This window comes from Rhinatrema bivittatum, chromosome 4 (genome assembly GCF_901001135.1).
Source record: "Rhinatrema bivittatum chromosome 4, aRhiBiv1.1, whole genome shotgun sequence".
In the NCBI taxonomy this organism is placed as follows: domain Eukaryota; kingdom Metazoa; phylum Chordata; class Amphibia; order Gymnophiona; family Rhinatrematidae; genus Rhinatrema; species Rhinatrema bivittatum.
The window spans coordinates 427,154,216-427,174,463 of NC_042618.1; the positions used below are offsets into that span (position 1 = coordinate 427,154,216).

General features: G+C 46.8%; 1 protein-coding gene across 2 annotated transcripts in view; it reads left to right on the forward strand.

The window, feature by feature from the left end:
- Positions 1 to 20,248, forward strand: part of LOC115091271 (cullin-associated NEDD8-dissociated protein 1-like) — a 124,973-nt gene that overhangs the window by 87,653 nt on the left and 17,072 nt on the right. For both annotated transcript variants that reach the window (XM_029601423.1, XM_029601422.1), the window contains exon 12: positions 19,306 to 19,475. In XM_029601423.1, coding sequence (XP_029457283.1) covers positions 19,306 to 19,475 — 170 coding nt within the window. The remainder of the gene's footprint in view (positions 1 to 19,305; positions 19,476 to 20,248) is intronic.

Here is a 20,248-nt window from a genome sequence, read left to right on the forward strand (position 1 = left end):
ATAGCGCGAATTGGCCTACTTTTGCTGGCGCATCAGGCGCAAGCAAAAGTAAGCTGGATTTTAGTAGATACGCGCGGAGCCGCACGTATCTGCTAAAAACCTGGATCGGCGCGCGCAAGGCTATTGATTTTGTATAGCCGGCGCGCGCCGAGCCGCGCAGCCTACCCCCGTTCCCTCCGAGGCCGCTCCGAAATCAGAGCGGCCTCGGAGGGAACTTCCTTTTGCCCTCCCCTCACCTTCCCCTCCCTAACCCACCCACTCGGCCCTGTCTATGCCCCCCCCTTACCTTTGTCGGGGGATTTACGCCTCCCAGAGGGAGGCGTAAATCCCCGCGCGCCAGCGGGCCTCTTGCGCGCCGGGACGCGACCTGGGGGCGGGTACGGAGGGCGCGGCCACGCCCCCGGACCGCCCCGGGCCGTAGCCACGCCCCCGTACCCGCCCCCAAAATGCTGCCGACACGCCCCCTAAACGCCGCGACGACCGGGCCCGCCCCCGACACGCCCCCCTCGGAGAACCCCGGGACTTACGCGAGTCCCGGGGCTCTGCGCGCGCCGGTAGGCCTATGTAAAATAGGCTCACCGGCGCGCAGGGCCCTGCTCGCCTAAATCCGCCCAGATTTGGGCGGATTTAGGCGAGCAGGGCTCTGAAAATCCGCCCCATTGAGAGTCTGGGAAGGCTTGTTGGAAAAGCCATGTCTTCAGTCTTCTTTTGAACTCTTGATGACTGGGTTCTAGTCTTAGATCTGGGGGGAGCGCGTTCCACTGGTTTGGGCCTGCTGAAGATAGTGCTCAACGATGATTTTACTTGTGGGGCCTGCAGTGTTCCTTTGTATGCGCTTCTAATTGGTCTGGAAGATGTATGCGGTTGAAGTTGAGAGCTTAGCATGATAGGAGCCAGTTTGTATGTCGCTTTGTGGACGATTGTGAGTACCTTATAGAGTATCCTGTGTTTGATAGGAAGCCAATGTAGGTTCCGAAGGATTGGGGTGATATGATCTTTTTTGTTAGAGCTTGTGAGGATTCTAGCAGCGGAATTCTGTACCATCTGTAATGGTTTAATGGTGTTGATGGGTAGACCTAGCAGAAGGGAGTTGCAATAGTCGAGCTTAGATAATATGATGGATTGCAGTACTAGCCTGAAGTCGGAGAAGTAAAGGAGGGGTTTAAGTTTTTTGAGTACTTGCAGTTTGTAAAAGCAGTCCTTTGTGGTAGTGTTTACGAACTTTTTTAGGTTTAGATGGTTGTCTAGCCAGGCTCCAAGGTCTCTGACGTCAGGTGAGAACAAGTTATTTGAGTTTGGTGGAGAGAGGCTAGATGAGATTGTAAGGGGATCCTGGGAGATAATGAGCATTTCGGTTTTATTGGCATTCAATACTAAGTTGAGGCTTGAGAGTAAGTTTTTAATAGGCTGTAGGCATTCGTTCCAGTATGTGATGGTTTTTTGAAGGGATTCTGTAATCGGGAGAAGGATTTGTATGTCGTCTGCATAGAGGTAATGGGTAAGCTTGAGGTTTGAGAGTAGTTGGCAGAGAGGGAGGAGGTAGATGTTGAAGAGGGTGGGTGAAAGTGAGGATCCTTGCGGGACTCCTTGATCTGTAAGGACTGGATGCGATTCTTTGTTGTTTATCCTGACTTTGTAGAATCTGTTGCTTAAGAAGGACTGAAACCATCTGAGAGCTGTGCCTTTGATCCCTATATTGGCTAGTTGTTCTATAAGTGTAGTGTGTTTTACCGTGTCAAACGCAGCAGAAAGATCAAGAAGAACAAGCAGGTAAGATTGTTTTTTCTCCAGGTTAACGAGGATGGTGTCAGTGAGAGATAGTAAGAGAGATTCGGTGTTTAGGCGTTTTCGGAAACCATATTGAGCCGGGGATAGAATGTATATACCGACATTCGATCTGAGATATCACATCGGTTTACATTCAGGTACTGTAGGTATTTCTGTATCCCCAGAGGGCTTACAGTCTAAGTTTGTACCTGAGGCAATGGAGAGTAAAGTGACTTGCCCAAGGTCACAAGGAGCGACCCTGGTCTCCTGGTTCGTAGCCCACTGCTCTAACCACTAGGCTATTCCTCCTCCCTTTAAGCCTCCCCTATTCCTCCCCCCTTTAAGCCTCCAACTTACCAGCAGGCTCAGTAACCATCCTATCAGTCTCAGGCGCCACGTCAACGTGCAAGGGCTGCTCGTACACCACGCCAGCAGGCAGATCTTCCACCCGCAAAACCTCAATCCAGTTTTTGAACATACCTTCGCCACCGTCACAACCCTCTCCAATGGGAGGCAGATTAACCAAGTATTTACCAGCCTGGAATCAAATAACTATGGACCAATGGGTCCTATCAATCATACGCCAGGGTTACAACCTTCACTTTTCATCCCTCCTGACCCTTCCGCATTGGGTACCACAGAAGCAATTAACATCTCACAAAGAACCTCTGTTGAAAGAACTTAAGATGCTTCTGCACAACAACTGCATTCAGAAATTATCTTCCAAAGCATTCCGTCAGGGATTCCACTCCCAATATTTCCTAATTCCCAAGAAATCGGGAGGTCTGCATCCGATCTTAGATCTGCGTTCCCTCAACAAACACTTCTAATCCATCCTTCCCTATCTTCAATCAGGGGATTGGATGTGCTCGCTAGACCTGAAGGATGCGTTTGCTCATATCCCAATGCACCCCAGTTCTTGGCGGTACCTCTGCTTCCAAGTGGACAACCAACACTTCCAATACAAAGTCCTTCCATTTGGCCTTTCTTCTGCCCCCAGAGTTTTTACCAAACATCTCGCAGTGGCGGTGGCGCACCTTCGGTCATCAGGGGGTGCAAATATTCCCTTATCTGGATGATTGGCTCCTCGTAGCACCCAATCAAGACCTACTGAGATCCAATCTTCTCCTTATTATTTCCTGCCTTGCCAACCTAGGTCTACTTATCAGTTATGAAAAGTCAAACCTAGAACCCACTCAGACATTACAATTCATACGCGCCTTCATCGACACAATTCAGGACAAGGCTTTCCTCCCTCCGACGAGAGCTTTAGCCCTCTCCACTCTAGCTACGGATGTACTGCACAGCACATCAACACCAGCTCGCCAGATACTAACTGTTCTGGGACACATGGCAGCATCCATATATGTGGTCCCACACACACGTCTACACATGCGTCGCCTACAATGAGGCCTAAAGAAACAATGGATTCAATTCCTTCATCCACTGTCTACTCCAGTTACCTTGACTGACAGTATGAAAAAAGACCTCCAGTGGTGGCTTTTTCCGTCAACCCTACAGTCGGGTTCGCACCTACGACCCCCTTCAACATCAGATTATACACACCACATATGCGTTCCCCAAGGGTTTGGGAGCTCATCTGGATCACTTAACAACTCAAGGTCTATAGACTGCGTACGTACGAACGAACACAACACATAAACCTCCTAGAGCTCAAAGCAGTGAGAAATGTCTTTCGAGCCTTCGAAGAATCTTTACGAGGAAAGATAGTAATGATTCACTCGGACAACCAGGTAACAAAGTTCTACATAAACAAGAAAGGAGGGTCCGGTTCTTGGAACCTTTGCAAAGAAACTGTCCTGATCCTGGAATGGGCTCACAGCGGTCCATTTCTCTCCAAGCAACTTATCTGCCTGGCATCCAAAACTCCAGAGCAGACAAACTCAGCAGAATTTTTCATCCCCACGAGTGGGAACTAGATCAGACAGTAGTTCATCACATCTTCTACATATGGGGTCTTCCTACTATTGACCTCTTTGCGACAAAGGACAACTGGAACTGGAAACCTTTTGTTCAGTCTACCCGAGCCCTCATCAACTCGCTCCGGATGCCTTTCTAGTGAGTTAGTCTCACGACCTCCTTTATGCGTTCCCTCCGATTCCATTCATATCCCGTACGATTCAGAGATGCATCGAAGACCGAGCGGATTTAATTTTAATAGCACCAGCGTGGCCCAGACAACCCTGGTACAGCTACCTATTCAACATATCAATTTGCGACCCAATACCCCTGGGCAACAGCCCCCAACTACTCACCCAGGACAAGGGATCTCTCCTTCACCCTCTTCACTCGTCCCTACACCTCACGGCGTGGAGATTGAATGGATCGCATACCAACACCTAAACATTTCGCCTGATCTTCAAAATATTTTACTGTCCTCTAGGAAACAGTCAACAAGAATTAATTACAATAGAAAATTGGCAAGCTACACTTCCTGGTGTTTGACCATGGGTATTGACCTGTTAACCTGCTCACCTGAACAACTCCTTTCCTATCTCCATCTACTCTAAACGAGAGGCCTTGCGACATCCTCACTTCGTGTCCATTTAAGCGCTATAGGAGCTTACCACAATCCTCTTAACGGAGGTCCCATCTCATGTCATGAGCTAGTATCCAGATTCATGAAGGGTGCTTTACGCCTTCGTCCACCTTTACAGAAACCACCGGTACCGTGGGACGTTAATATCGTCATTGAACAACTAATGCTTCCACCCTTTGAACCATTAGACACTTGTCATCTCTGAGTACTTTTTCTAGTAGCTTTAACTTCTGCACGACGGATTACTGAGTTACAAGCCTTAGTCCACTACCCCCCTTATCTTCAATTTTGCCATGACAAGGTGACTTTACGAACTCACCCCAAATTCTTGCCAAAGGTGATTTCCAGTTTTCACATCAACCAAACCATAACCTTACCCATTTTTTATCCAAAACCTCATGTAACTGATAATAAGAAAAGACTCCACACTTAGGACTGCAAACGTGCGCTAGCCTACTATAAGCAGCCCACCCATTCTCCTACCAGACCTTCTCAACTCTTTCTATCCTTCAATCCGAACGCCCAAGGACGTCCAGTAAGAAAAAGAACTCTATCCATCTGGATATCAAATTGCATTCGATTTTGCTACCAGCAACGCTCACAAACTCTACCTACAACTGTGAAAGCGCAACAAGTACATGCACTAGCAGCCTCAGTGGCTCATCTACATGATGTTCTGATCATAGACATTTGTAAAGTGGCAACATGGTCATCGCTGCACACTTTCACATCCCATTACTGCTTAGATAAACAAGCAAAGGATGACGCATTAATGGGCCAGACTATCCTACAGAAGAGCACACGTTCCTCACACACACAGCCTTCATAGGACCTGTCCGCCACTAACTTTGGTATTGAGCTACACTTCTAATTAACTACTCAAATGCTCAGTACATCAGCTGGGGATGCCCAGACAGCATGGCTAATTCAGCTGCTTATCTACATGAAAAGAGCAAGTTTGTTTACCGTAAACGGCGTTTTCCGTAGATAGCAAATGAATTAGCCAAGCTGACCCGCCCGCCTCCCTGGACAGTTTCAGCATACACTGCACTTGCTTTGATACTGACTGAGAAGCCTGAGGTATATCAGAGAAGATATAAGAAGGAGCACCTAGCTGAAAGACTGCTAGATTTAGAGAGCTCCGCCACCTAGTGGCACGGAAGACGTACCCAGACAACATGGCTAATTCATCTGCTATCTACGGAAAACACCGTTTACGGTAAGCAAACGTGCTCTTCCAGGAGGGTAAGGTGTGAACTTTTTTTTCTTTTTCTCTTCTCTTGTTTGACCACCATGCCCCACCCATGCCTCCCCCAATCTGTGTATCGGAAAGGTATCTAAGGATGGAACTTTTTGTCTCTGTTCTCCCAAGGTTTATTGGGGTTTGTTAAGATAGACATCTTTGCTTGGGTACAGGTCAATACTGAGGGACTGCAAGTGGCACTCCCTCAGTATTGACCTCAAAGTTTTGTTCTCTGCTTCCATCTGCTGGTAGGGATGCATAAACCCACTTCTCTGGACTGATCTGTGGTACTTCAGGAACAAAAATTAACAGGTAAGAACCAATTTTCCTTGTCCTAGACTGTCAGCAGTGATTGAGGGATGGTATAGGAGAGGTTGAGGAAGCATAGCTGCAGCATTACCCGTTTCTGTATCCTCTAAGGAAGGGCAGCTTGCAGTGAGGCTAGGAAAGTCTTCAACAGGAAGCTGATGATTCCTGTGCACTGCATGATGCCATATCTGACCATGTTATGGTTTTCCATAGAGACGAATTGCCAGCCCTGGTTTCCCAGATCTTGAAGATGCTTGGGTGTTCCTGGGGCAGACTGTATGACAGAACCAAAGAAGAACCCTATTCTGATTTCCCTATGGAAAGCTTCTTGCTATTTTCCAGTACTGGAAGCCATCCTGGAGTTGATTGACCTGGAATGGGATGCCCCAGAAGCAAGTTTAAAAGGTGGACGGGTGTTAGAAGCTCTATACCCACTGGATCCGGCAGTGAGAGAACGTTTGCATTTCCCTAACGTGGATGCGCTGGTCTGTGCCATCTCTAAGCGAACAACTATCCCGGTGAAGGGAGGAGCGGCCTTAAAGGATGCACACGATAGACTGATAGTCTATCTTTAAACAGGCTTTTGACCTTACAGATTGCTTCTTGTTGTGCCCTGGTAGCTTGTTCGTGCCTGCTTCTCTCTCTAGGGAGTTGAATGACTCAGGGGCGAATTCCAGAGCGGTTATGGAACCCACAGCCACCTTTTTAGCTGACGCGGGCTTGGACCTAGTCCATACATCAGCCAGAGGAGTGGCCTCTGTGGTGGCTAGAAGACAGCTATGGCTGCGGAATTGGTTAGACACAACCTTCAAGGCAGATCAAACAAAGATGCCCTTTAAAGGATCACTCCTCTTCAGAAGTGAATTGGTAAAGCTGGTCACTAAATGGGGCGAATCTCCAGTTGCCTGGCTACCAGAAGATCAGAGAAAGCAGTTACAACACACCTCACCTATAAGGAGTCGATCCAGGGGCTTCCAACGCTTTCGCCCCTACAGAAACTCGACATTTCAGAGGTCTCGGCCCTTTGGGAGGTCTCAGTCCTTTCGTAGTCAACAGCCCAAGAGAGAGGGTCAGGTTCAGGTTTGTCCCAAACCTCCCCAAAGAAGTTTTACCGACCCACCCTAGGAACGAGATAGAAGCGGTACAGTCGACCCCTACCAGTGATGGGTCAAGATCACTTTGGACAAATGGCTATTGGAAGTCATACGAGAAGGATATATGCGCTAGAATTTCGCAGCACTCCTCGGGACATATTCATATCTCCTTGCCACTCCCAGCACAAGAAGTAGGTAGTGGAGACTACCCTGTTAAGACTCCTCAGGATAAGGGCTATAATCCTAGTACCCAGGAAAATATGGGGCGTTGCTCCATCTATTTCATCGTACCCAAAAAGGAAGGTTCTTTTTGCCCCATCCTGGACCTTGAGAGCTTCAATTGACATCCTATGAGTGATTCATTTCCGCATGGTTTCCGCATGGAAACCCTACGCTCCGTGATAATGACCTGACTGGAGAGTGTTTAATCTCACTGGACCTATCTGATGCCTAACTACATATTCAAATCCGGCAAGAACACAACGTTTCCTACGCTTTGCAGTACTGGGTCGCCATTATCAGTTCCGAGCACTGCCCTTTGGTCTGGCCAACGCCCCCAGAACATTTTCCAAGATTATGGTGATCATAGTGGCAGTGTTGAGAAAAGAGGGAATCCTGGTGCACCTGTACTTGGATGACTGGTTGATCCAGGCAAAGTCCATGGAAGAGAGTCTTCAAGTTACCTCCTTGCTTCAGGAACTCAGTTGGGTCGTAAACCTGGACAAAAGCAGTCTCAAACCCTCCCAGTCCTTGGAATATCTGGGAGTCCGGTTTGATACCAAGCAGGGTAAGGTCTTCCTCTCAATCAAGTGGATAAGGAAGTTGATGTCCCAAGAGCGTCCATTGATGATCACAATGCACCCAACAGTGTGGAGCTATCTTTAAGTCCTCGATTTGATGGCAGTAACCCTGGAAGTAGTGCTGTGGGTGAGGGCACACATGCGACCACTTCAGCGCTCCCTGCTATCATGTTGGAACCCGCTGTTTCAAGACTATTCGATTTGCTTCCACTTACCGATGGAAGTATGCTCTTGGCTCTAGTGGTGGCTGCAGGAAGCTCATCTGTGCAGGGATGTACCTCTGTTCCCTCCAAACTGGCTGGTCCTCATGACAGATGTGAGCTTCCAGGGCTGGAGAGCTCACTGTCAGGAACTGACAGCCCAGGGGCATTGGACCAAGGAAGGGAGGCCCTCTGGAACATAAACTGCCTGGAAGCCCAGGCAGTCAGATTGGCATGCCTACACTTCAGCCACATACTCCAGGGTCAAGTGGTCCACGTAATGTCAGACAGCACAACAACGATAGCCTACATCAACTGCCAGGGTGGAACCAAAAGCCAGCAAGTGTCACAGGAGATAGATACCTCTATGGAATGGGCAGAAATACATCTACAGACGATCTCAGCCTCCCACATTGCAGGAAAAGACAACATCAGAGCAGACTTTCTAAGCAGGGAGAGTCTGGATCCAGGAGAGTGGGCATTGTCGGCCAAAGCCTTTCAGCTGGTAGTAGATTGCTGGGGTCTCCCGTCCATTGACCTGCTGGCCGCATCTCACAATGCGAAGGTTCCCCACTTCTTCAGACACAGAAGAGATCAGTTGAACCTGGGGATCGACGCTCTCATTCAGACCTGGCTGGAAGAGGGGTTGCTATACGCCTTCCCTCTGTGGCCCCCTCCTAGGCAGGGTCATTCGCAGAATCGAGCACCACAGGGGATTAGTCCTACTAGTAGCTCCAGATTGGCCCAGGTGTCCGTGATATGCAGACATGTGGAGACTCCTGGTGGAAACCCCACTGTGCCTCCCACCGCACAGGGACCTGCTACAGCAGGGACAGGTTCTTCATGAGAATCTGACTCAATTTTGTCTTACGGTCTCGCCCTTGAGAGGGCTTGCCTGATGAAGCGAGGATATTCGGTGGCAGTAATTGCCATCTTTCTCCGCGCACTGAAGTTCTCTACGTCCCTAGAGTATGTGCGGATCTGAAGAATATTTGAAGCCTGGTGCGAGGAATGCGATGTTTCCCCTTGGACAGTCAAAATCCCACTAATTCTGAAATTATTACAGGACAGCTTGAATAAAGGTTTGACCCTTAACTCCTTTGAAGGTCCAGGTAGCAGCTCTCCTGTTTCAGGGGTGAGGTGAACGGAACCTGCCTGTCAGCTCATACGGACATGGCCCGTTTTCTGAAAGGGGTGAAACACCTTCGACCACCCCTACAGTGGCTGGTTCCTTTGTGAAATCTTAATCTAGTATTGGAGTTTTTGGCAGGGCCTTCTTTTCGGCTGCTGTACAGTCTTTCCTTGCGTTTATTAACCCTGAAAAGGGTGTTCCTGGTGACTATATGCTCGGCACGCCGCATCTCTGAACGACAGGCATTGTTGTCAAAAAACGTTTCTCTGCATGACTCAAGGAGCATTACAGCTTCGTATCGTTCCATCCTTCTTGCCCAAGGTAATCTCAGAGTTTCGTTTGAATCAGTTCATTTCGTTGCCATCCCTTGATGAGCACAACGCGGAAGAATACCGCCGCATCTGCCATTTGAATGTCAGTAGGCTTTTGGTGTAGCATCTGGAAGTTTCAGAACTGGTCCGAAAGATGGACCACTTGTTTGTCCTACACGGTGGAAGGAAGCAGGGCAAACCAGCTTTGTGGGCTACCATAGCTCGCTGGATTAAGAAGGTGGTCACAGGAGCCTGTGTGGAGGCAGGTTAAAGCTCATTCCACTAGGGCTCAGGCAGTCTCATGGGTGGAAGCTAGAATACTGTCTCCCATCAACATCTGCAGAGCAGCGATGTGGTCCTCCTTGCACACCTTCTCCAGGTTCTATTGCCTGGATGTTCAGGCCCAGGAGGACGCAGCCTTTGCAAGGGCAGTGGTAACTAGACCGCGGACGGCCTCCTGCCCCAATCAGGAGCAGCTTTTGTACACATTGGTCCTGAGTCCATCTGGCTACACGCTAGGAAATGGAGAAATTACTTACCTGATAATTTCGTTTTACTTGGTGTAGACAGATGGTCTCAGCATCCCACACACGGCTGCCCAAGAACGGTGTCAAGGATTCGCCATGAAGTGGATATCGATTCCAAGAAATTACGGGCAAGTAATCATCCATTCCCTAGATCAGGGCATCTATAATCTTGCTGGGTTCTGTGTTTGGTTGAGTACAGTTACAGTTATCTGGTTTAATCAAGTTTTTAATCAAGTTTTTTCGATAGTGTGTCCACAGTGGCTTTTAAAGAGAATACTAAAGGGCTGAGGTCACTGCAGGGGGTGTATCTAGGGTGACATCAGCTTTGAAACCTGACTCAGTTTCCATCTGCTGGCAGGGGAGGATAAACCCATTGGTCCTGAGTCCATATGTCTGTACTAAGGAAAACAAAATTATCATGTTAGTAATTTCTCCAGTCTTGGTCCTGGCCATCAATAGAATCTGTTTTCTTGACATTCAAGGCTAAACTGTTCAAAATGTACTTCCAGGTATTAAATGCAACTCCAGAGGACTTACCTCAGCTAGCACAGCTTCAGACGGGACCGGGGAGGGGGGGGTAGTCGGAGCGCCGGGGCTTAGTGTAACTTCCTCGGCCAGCAAAGCTGATATCCGCCCAGAGTCGGCATTTATTTATTTATTTATTTTTATTTAGCGTTTTTTATATACCGAGGTATAGCAGAGTTGCCTTCACTCCGGTTTACATTATAACAACCTGTTACATTGAAATTTTGAAATTACATTAAACAGACTGAGAACTGACATATAAAATTAGTCCAAACAAAACAGGATATACCAAAAGTTAGGTATACTGAAAAAACAGGGTTCATAGATAATAGGAGATATCTATAGTTAGGAAGCAGGATAAATTGTCCAATCAGAAGACTGATAGTTATGAGATCAATAGTCTGAGCTGCCAGTAAGAGATTGGCTTAGTAGCCAGGATTTTAGGTCTTTTTTAAAAGATTTAGGGTTTTCTTGACCAGCGAGGTACTGAGGTAGTGAGTTCCATAACTTTGGGCCGATGATGGAGATGGCTCTATTTCTGGTGGAAGAGAGTTTGGCGTGAGCCTCTTTCCGCGTTTGGCCTGCCTCAGAGATAGGCGATGACGAAGCCGCTGCTTCTCTGAGCTTGGCTTTTCTTTTAAAATGCGGCATTTTTAGATTATAAATAATTTTGAAGAAAACGGGGAGAGAGTGTTTCGCCAGCCTTTCACACGGCGGCCATCTTGAAACTCCCCCGTAGTGTTCTGCTTTCTGAACAGCACCCTTTTTTGCTATCTATCTAGCAAGGAATTTACATTAGAACTAACAGGTTGATAAAAGCAAGGAGTCCACTGCTCCCAAAGGAGGTCAGATTTAATTGGTTTATGCCGCAATACTAAAATAGAAGTAGGATTTCTATGGAAAGGCACATAAGGTTGTTTAATCTGGCAGTTTATTAAATAATGGTCCAAAAATGGAACAGCGGAGCAATCACAATTAATATATTAAATAATGGTCTGACCATGGAACAACAGAGCAATCACAGTTAAATGATTCCTCAGGTAACCAGTGGCAATGCACAAAAATGAGATCTAAGGTATGGCTTTGCTTATGAGTTGGCCTAATAAGTTGAGACTAGCCTAAGGCTTGCATTGATACAAGAAAGTCTCTGCATGTGGCAGGCTGAGGAAGGGCATCTATATGAAGATTGAAGTCACCTAAAATTATTACATTCTTTAGGTCAGCCTTTTAGTCTAATAAGCAGTCAGTAAACATGGAGAAGTATGAAACTAAAGAACCTGGTGGACAGTATACCAAGAAAAAGCTCCAGTTTAACGAGGACACAAGGAAGAGTGTCTTGATGGGGTAATGTCTTCAATAGGTCCTAAAACCAGCTGAAGGCAAACTTTAGCAACAACCAAGAGACCATCACTCTTTTTTTTGCCAAGTGAGGTTTGAAAAATACCACATAATTTAAGATGTGTAGCTGATTTAGTAACACCGAGCCAGATTGGAGAGTAGCACATACCAGCAATAATAGCCTGGATAAGCAGAAACAGTAGGGAAACCGCAATCTTAATATCATATAAAACATTAAAAGCAGTTGTAAAACCAGATTTACCAAAGTTAATATCGCAGGGACAAACATCAAAGTGAGGCACAGCGATTGAAACGCACTGACGCACAAAGGAGCATGTTCCTTGCGCAACTCAGGCATTGCTAAGAGCAGTTAATGGGAAAACCTTCCCAACTTCATCAAGGGGCGGGGCACTCTTACCACTGGGAGGAGGAGGGAAGTCCAAGCAAACACATATTTTGGCAGGACAATCAACACAGGCAATAGAGCAGGTAGAGATGCAGATAGGCAGCAATGAGACGTCAGGCATCGCGGCAGGCAGTTAATGGGAGAAAGCTCCTGATGACGTCAAGGGGCGAGGCAACCTGATGACACAGTCTGGGCCTTTACTAAGGTTCCTCCTCTTTCCCTGGGACCTCTAAAGTGACAGTGGCCTGATGGATAAAAGAGGTGGTCATGACAGCATTTGTGAAGGCTAATGTGCCTTAATGTAAGCAAATTCAAGTTCATTCCACGATACAGGATACATCATGGGCAGAGCTTCAGCTGGTTTCTCCGTCAGAGATTTGCAGTGCAGTGATGTAGTCGTCCTTTCATTCCTTTTTGAAACATTGTCTGGATTTCCAGGTGAAGGAGGATGCTTCCTTTGCCTCAGCAGTGTTTAAGGGGGTGTGGGAAGCATCCTGCCCTTTGTGGAAGTAGCTTTGGTTCATCACACTAGTAATGGACTGGCCTGACTGGGTGAAGAGGATGGTGAAATTATTACTTACCTAATAATTTCCTTTCCTCAAGAACAGTCAGGGCCGGTCTATGAAAACTTCCTATGCTGCCTTCTAGTTGGATGCTTTTAGGTTCATGACAAGGCATATGAGGGCCATATCATTCAGAACCTAGGATCTTGGTATGTATGAGGGGGGTTATTTTTCTTTTCCCCATGGCTACCAATTTTCCTGTATGTTGGTTCTGTCGCTCCCTTGTTGTGGAAGTTTAAAAAAAAAGTGTATTGAAATTAAAGGGAACCGAATGGGAATTGTTATGGTCTTAAGGTGACCATAGTTGGCTTTTACAGAATTTACTTGATCTGTCTCCCTCTGCAGGTTGTCGTGCATGTCCCACTAGTAATGTTCCAGTCTGACTGTTCTAGAGGAAAGGAATGATCAATGTTTATATTTTTTTATGGCTGTTTTTATTATAAACCTCTCTGATAACTTTGCTTATGGTGCGGTATATACATTTTAAAATAAACTAATGGGGGATGTCATTGGAATCTGTGATAATTTGGTGTTAGCGGACAGAAGTCATGTTGAGCAGTGTTTCATCTATGACTTTCAGCACTGTACAAGCTCCAATATGGATTTAAACTGATGTGGTTGCTTACTTCACCCAATTGAATGAATATATGGCCAACAAACAAGGGTATAGGTGATTGCATTGACCTGATGAAGAAAGTGCCACAAATGTTGGTCCTGAGACTTAAATTATCACTAATTATTTCCTAGCGTCCATCTACCAGCCCTCCTCCACAAAACCAACATTTGTGGCACTTTCTGGGAGGCATAGGGAATCCATGCCATCACTAGAAGGGAGTTGAGCTGCTTCGAGGTGGGACAGGGGTAGAATTTGGTGCAGACCTCCAGTTGCTCTGTCCATGTGCAGAATACCACCAGCAGGAGTGAGCATTTCCAAAACTCACAAGCTGGTTGTGCTAATATCTTGCATCAAAAGATCATGAAGTTTGAAAATGCTTGCTCATGGTGCCAGCATTGGCAACAAATCATTTTGTTGCACTTTTGCTTCTGATATGTTGCTGCTGTTGATTTCCATCCTGATATCAGATATGATTTCAGAAGGTTTTAGACATCACAGGTACCCCTGTGGTTCTCTGAGGGCCTGGGCAAACTATTGCGATAAGCTTCCTTAACTGGCAAAAAGTCCAAGCTGCACCCTGTAGGTACCCAGATCAATCCAGACTCCTGGGTTTTGCCAGCCTGCCAGCAGATGGAGACAGAGAAAGTTTCACTGATACTGAACATAACCCAGTGTGCCACCTGCAGTCCCTCAGTATTTTTTGTCTCCAGCAGATGGTGGAAAACTTGCAGGAGACTGTTTTAGATTTATGAGCCTTCCAGGGTTTTTTTTTGGGTCCTAGTGGGTCCTTCCCTGTCTAGTCGAGGTGGACGAGTTGGAGGTTGGTGACCCTTTTGTACGTTTGCTTCTTTCTTCCGTGGGATGTAAATTTGGTGGTCTAGATCCCTCATGAGGCTGCTGAGGCAGCTACAGGATCAGGTCAACTGTTAACTTATAGTCTGTCCCTCTTTTAATTTGGCTGGTTTTCTTTTATTTTCTGCTAGCAACTCTGTGTTCCATTCTAGAGAGTAGGTATTGTAAGTTTGGTAAAGTTTTGAAGAAAAAAAGGTCTGGCTTTTTTCTGATCTGCCATGCTTCCTGAGCTCCTGGAACCTGAACCTCTGCACCAAAGGAAAGAATTGGTTTCTATATATCTTTATTTGTTCTCAGAGAGGAAAAAAAAAAAAGAGAGAGAACAAGGAACTAGATAGAGGAATCTGTGCAGCGGTGAGGTTCAAGGTGGGGAAGCTACCTTAGCAGCTCGGGGAGCACAGCAATGGGGTTTTTCAGCATCTTTTCTGCCTGCAGAGGAGACCGGGTGTCTGCTTCAGGACGCTGAGAGACTGTTCCCCTGCTTGCCGTTGAGGCACTGGTGGTGCTGCAAGTGCGGGCAGGAGAACAGCGTGTGTGTTCAGCAAAAGCTTTTAGGGGTCTGCATCAAACATGGCCGCACCGGTAGAACAAGCCTCATGGATGATGGGGTCTAGCACTGAGGCTTTCCCTGTCAGCGAAGAAACAGCGGCCATTTTCGATTCTCTAGCAGCGTCAGCAGGAGAGGCAGGGGAATCCCTTCCTCAACTGTCGCCGGCAGTTCCCTGTCCCGCAGAAGTGCAGATTGGCACGTTCTCTGAGGAGAGGAGTAGAGGTCTTCTGATGGTTATAATTTGCTTATGCGCAAGGCGTGTTTAGTAAGATGCTGGCTCTTGGCCCCAGTCTCCATGGATTCTTGGCCAGTCAAGAGGCCTGAGCTGTTGTGAAGTTCTTTCAGGCCAATGATTTTTAGTGCTAGATGTTAAACAGATCCGGGCATAACCACACTGAAGGTTCAGGCAGACTTTACTTAGCCGTGTGGTAGGCCACTGTAGCAGTTCTTTTCTTGCATGCGTAGGCATGAGCGCACATTCTCACCGTATGGCAGTTGCATGTGCTGGGGCCTGTGTGTGTAAGGCCACGGCCTAGATTTGAGCATGTACGTCTGTGACCTAGACTTGAGCAAGTATTTGCGCAGGTACTTGAGCGCATAAGGCTTCAACCTAGATTGGAACGCGTATTTGTGCGGGTACTTGTGCATATATGACCATGGCCTAGTCTTGAGCGCGTATTTGCGTGCGTCCTGGAGGGGTGTACGTGTATGCCCAGGTAACATTTGTGTGCCCACAGGAGGCCGCCTAGAGCCGAAGTTCAGGAGAACTAGGTGCCAGGTACAAACAGGTCCAAGCGCCTTGCTATCTGTGAGGCTTGCTATCTGATAGCAAATCAGTCCTCACTCTCTCTCCGTTTGTGTCCGTACTGTTTAGATGCTCAAAGCAATTTGACTACTACAGCTTTTGCCCATGTTGGGACATCCCCTCAGCCTATGGTGTCTGTGGAAGGGGAGCGGAGTGGGTGGCGAAGCAATGGTCAGTTCTCCCTTGTTCCCGAAGGCAGAAGCTTCCCCGAGAGAGCAAGATTGGGACTATGGACTCTGATATAGATCCATCCTCCTCCTGGGTGAAATGTTTCCAGGGCCTGCAGACCTTTCTGCAGGGGGGGTGCCCAGCGAAAGCAAAGCAACCTACTATGTAGGGATCACGTGCTTTGGCCTCCCAATTTTCAGTCATGGCAGGCAAATGTCACAGGGAGGCTGTCCCTGGTAATGTTCAAACGGGTGTGGATTATGATTCATTGGAGGATTCCGATGGGGAATTGGCTATATCACTTCTAGAAGAGGGAGAAATTGCATATGATTGAGAGCCGCTTTGGACTCTGCTCATATTTTTCTTATTTTCACAGAGATCACTTGCTGAGTTTGTTAGCTCAGACCCTGAACACGCTTAGTGTGGCCAGAGGTCTATTTTAAGTTAAGCATCCTGTTTCTTTTTCCCCCGTATCTAATTCAAGAGATATTGGATTTAAAGAAAGTAAATGCAGCTCTCAAGGTTCCCCATTTCCACATGGAAACTGAGGTCCAACTCTGAGCTCCATCATAGCAGCGGTACATGAGGGAGAGTTCTTGGCATCTCTCACCTTGATAGAGCCCATATCTGCACATAGCCATCAGGGCAGAGCACCAAAGATTCCTGAAGTTCATGGTCCTAAGGGAACATTTTGTGTTTCAAGCCCTTCCCTTCGCTGGCGACAGCTCCACATACCTTCACCATATACCTTCATCACATTGTCTAATAGGATCCAAGGTGATGGTGGTGGCGGCATCTGCATTGCAAAAGGAGGGTGTGTTGGTGTATCTGTATCTGGATGACTAGCTTATTCATGCGAAATCAAATGACCTCTGTTGACAATGAGTACAAAAGGTACAGATGCACTTGAAGTCTCTAGGATGGGTGGTGAACCTAGCAGCGAGCCATTTAATCCTCTTACAAAACACTAAAGGAGAGCGTGTTTCTCGTGGAGAGAGATTGCTGAAATTGCAGAGTCAGATTCGGCTTCTGCTTGAGCTTTCGGTGCCCAGGGTCTGTTACTAATTACAGGACTGGGTTCTATGGCATCTACATTGGAATTGATACTTTGGGCATGCGCACATATGCGGCCTCTGCAAGGGGCTTTTCTCCCACTGGAATCCATTATTGGAAGAGTTTCATCTTCCTCGTATAATTAGAGGGGGAAGCCAGGGATAGTCTTTTTTTCGTGGTGCTTACTTGCACCAATCTCGAACATGGTGCGGAATTGAAGATTCGGAATTGGATAATAGTTACCACCAATGCAGGCCTTTCTGGATGGAAGGCGGTGTGGCAAGATCAGTCGGTGCAGGGCCAATGGTCAAAACAGGAGGCCTCATGGCCTAACCAATCGGTTAGCGATGAGAGTGGTGCAGTTCGTGTTGCTTGCTTGTCTGCCAAGGTTACGTGGCCTTCCAGTTTGGATCCTATTAGACAATGTGATGATGGTGGATTACATCAACCATCAAGGCGGAACCAAGAATCTGGCAATGACTCGAGAGGACCAGGAGTTTATTTTCTGGGCAAACAGCACTTGGAACGGCTAGCAGTATCTCACATCACCAGAGTGAACTATGTTCAGGTGGATTTTAATAGTCTGAGAAAGTTAGACCCCAGGGAATGGGTGCTGTCGTAGGCAGCAATGTATCTCATTCACAGCAGATGGGGATATCCTGATCAAAGAGAACACAAAGGCGTCTCAGTTTTACATCCACTGAACTGATCCCTGTACAAAGGAATCGGAGTTCTGGTGCTGCCATGGACTTGAGGGATTCTTGTCTTCCCTCCCGTGGCCTCTGGTGGACAAGGGATTACGGAGGATAGAGAAACATCCAGGCAATGTTATACTAGTAGCTCCAAAGTGGCCTCATCGACCATGCTTCCCAGATCTGAGCAACATGGCCATAGATGGGCCCCTGAGGTTCAGACATCGGTCTACTGTTTTCCACCAGGGCTCAGTATTTTGGGGTCAGGTGGCTCACTTCTGAGAGGAGACAACTAGATGGAGGGGATATTTCAAAGCGGTCCTTGATGTATGTGCAAATTTAGAGGATCTTCGAGTCCTGATCTGCTGTTGACAGAATGCAGCCTCAGTCTGTTCAGGCTATGATGTTGCATATTTTGGTTTTTCTACAGATAGGTTCTGCTCAGGGGACTGACCTTTAATTCTGAGTGTCCAGGTAGCGACACTGGGTTGTCTCCAGGGTAAGGTGCAAGGGTATCCTCTGTCCACACATCCGGATGTTCTATGGTTCCTTCAGGGAGCTAAGAACTTGTGTCTGCAGGTGAGGAAACATTAGTCTATCTTGGAATCTGAATCTAGTCTTTAGAGGATTGTGTGAGGCTCTGAACCATTAAAGAGAGCTACTGTTAAAGATTTGATTCTTAAGTGGTTTTCTTGGTTGCTATTTGTTCAGCCAGGAGAATTTCAGAGCTACAGGCGCTGTTTTGTTGAGATCCCTTCCTACAGATGTCTGATTCAGGGGTATCTTTATGCATGGTGCTTTCTTTTCTGCCTGAGGTAGTCTCTGCATTCCATCTTAGACAGTAGAGCTTCCAGCTTTTATGGATTTGGATTCATCTGCACAGAGTCACATCAGGTGTCTCCACATGAAATTTGCTGAGTGGCTACAGGGAATTTGTTGCCCACTTTTGCTAGGCATTATCGCTTGGATGTCAGGGCTCCAGCTTCCATGTGCTTTAGTGAGCGTGTTCTATGAGCGGAACTCTCCACATCCCACCCAAGATAAGGGGAGCTTAGGGTCATCCCAGGAGTCTGGACTGATCTGAGTATGTACAGGGAAAGGAAAATTTGTTCTTACCTGCTAATTTTCGTTCCTGTAGTACCACAGATCAGTCCAGAGACCTGCCCATTTACTGAGGGGGGGGGGAGTCCGCCTCTCGTACTGCTGCTTTTGAATATAGTACAGAGTTGTTGGTTTTCAGTGCTGATCGCTTATATTAAATTTGGGAAACGAGTTTTCTGTTGTCTTTTTGGGCAACTTCACCTTCTTCCGGCTCGTTGGAGGGGAGCAGGTTTGCTTAGAAGCTTGCTTAGAAATTTATGGTTGTTGCTGTCATCTTGGCTTGGGTACCCGTCAATACTGAGGGACTGCAGGTGGCACACTGGTTTTGTGCAGTGTCAGTGAAACTTTCTCATAAGAACATGCCATATTGGGTCAGACCAAGGGTCCATCAAGCCCAACATCCTGTTTCCAATAGTGGCCAATCCAGGCCATAAGAACCTGGCAAGTACCCAAAAACTACGTCTATTCCATGTTACCATTGCTAGTAATAGCAGTGGCAGGGAGGCAAAACCCAGGAGTCTGGACTGATCTGTGGTACTACAGGAGCAAAAATTAGCAGGTAAGAACCAATTTTCCTTTTGTTGTCAGAATTGCACGTTTAGATTTGGTCACTGACTAATGTTTCAACTATTACGTGTTTCTTCATATCTGTAGTGATTGCTAAACTGTAGCATATATGTTTAATATCCCCAGGTGACTTTCTAAAGACACTTCAGGATCCTGATTTGAATGTCCGACGTGTGGCTTTGGTGATGTTTAACTCTGCAGCTCACAACAAACCATCCCTGATCAGAGATTTACTAACTACTGTCCTGCCACACTTGTATGCAGAGACCAAGGTCAGGAAGGATCTCATCCGAGAGGTAAATGACAGCTATACATGATACAGGTCAGACTGATCAGTACTGAGATAGGTATTCCTAAGGAGCTCAAGTTCATGGATTCCCACAAACAGTTTCCTCTTCAGCCAGCCAGACCAGTGCATACATATGGGTTATGTTCCCTAGCCAGCAGATGGAAACAGAATCACAGGTTTGCTGATGTCATGTGACCCTTATAGGATACCAGGCTGCCTGGACCTGCCATTATTCTGTCTCCAGCAAATTTTAGGCAAGTATCCTGCGCTGTAAACTGAGGCCTAGTGTTAAGCTAGATAAAGAAGCTGGATTAGTTTAGGCTGCTTCTGGGGTAATATTCTCTAGCTTCCCTCTCTTGATTGAGCATAGCTCTTCAACAAGACTTTTAATATTTTGGAACAGGGCTCTTTCCAGATTATCAGTCTAAAATATTCTCTTCGCCCCTCTATTTTCTGTATTCTGTGGCCTCTCCTCCTTGAAGATTATTTTAAAAAGTTTCCTTCTCCCCTGATATCTTCTCTCTGTTTATTTATTTATTGCTGCTGCTGCTCTCCCTGGCACTGGTTTAATAAGGTTTTTTATATATAAGGAAAAGCAAAGCTGGCCAGTTGAAGTCGGTTTTCCAGGTGCAGGGTAAGAGAAAAGGTATCTGCAAGGTCAGCTTTGGATTTTGGAGCTGTGGTGCAGGTTCAGCAGGAAGGGCAGGCAGGCAACAATGATCATAATACTATCAAATTTGATAAAATAACCAAAAGAAAAATATTTAAACTATTGCAGAA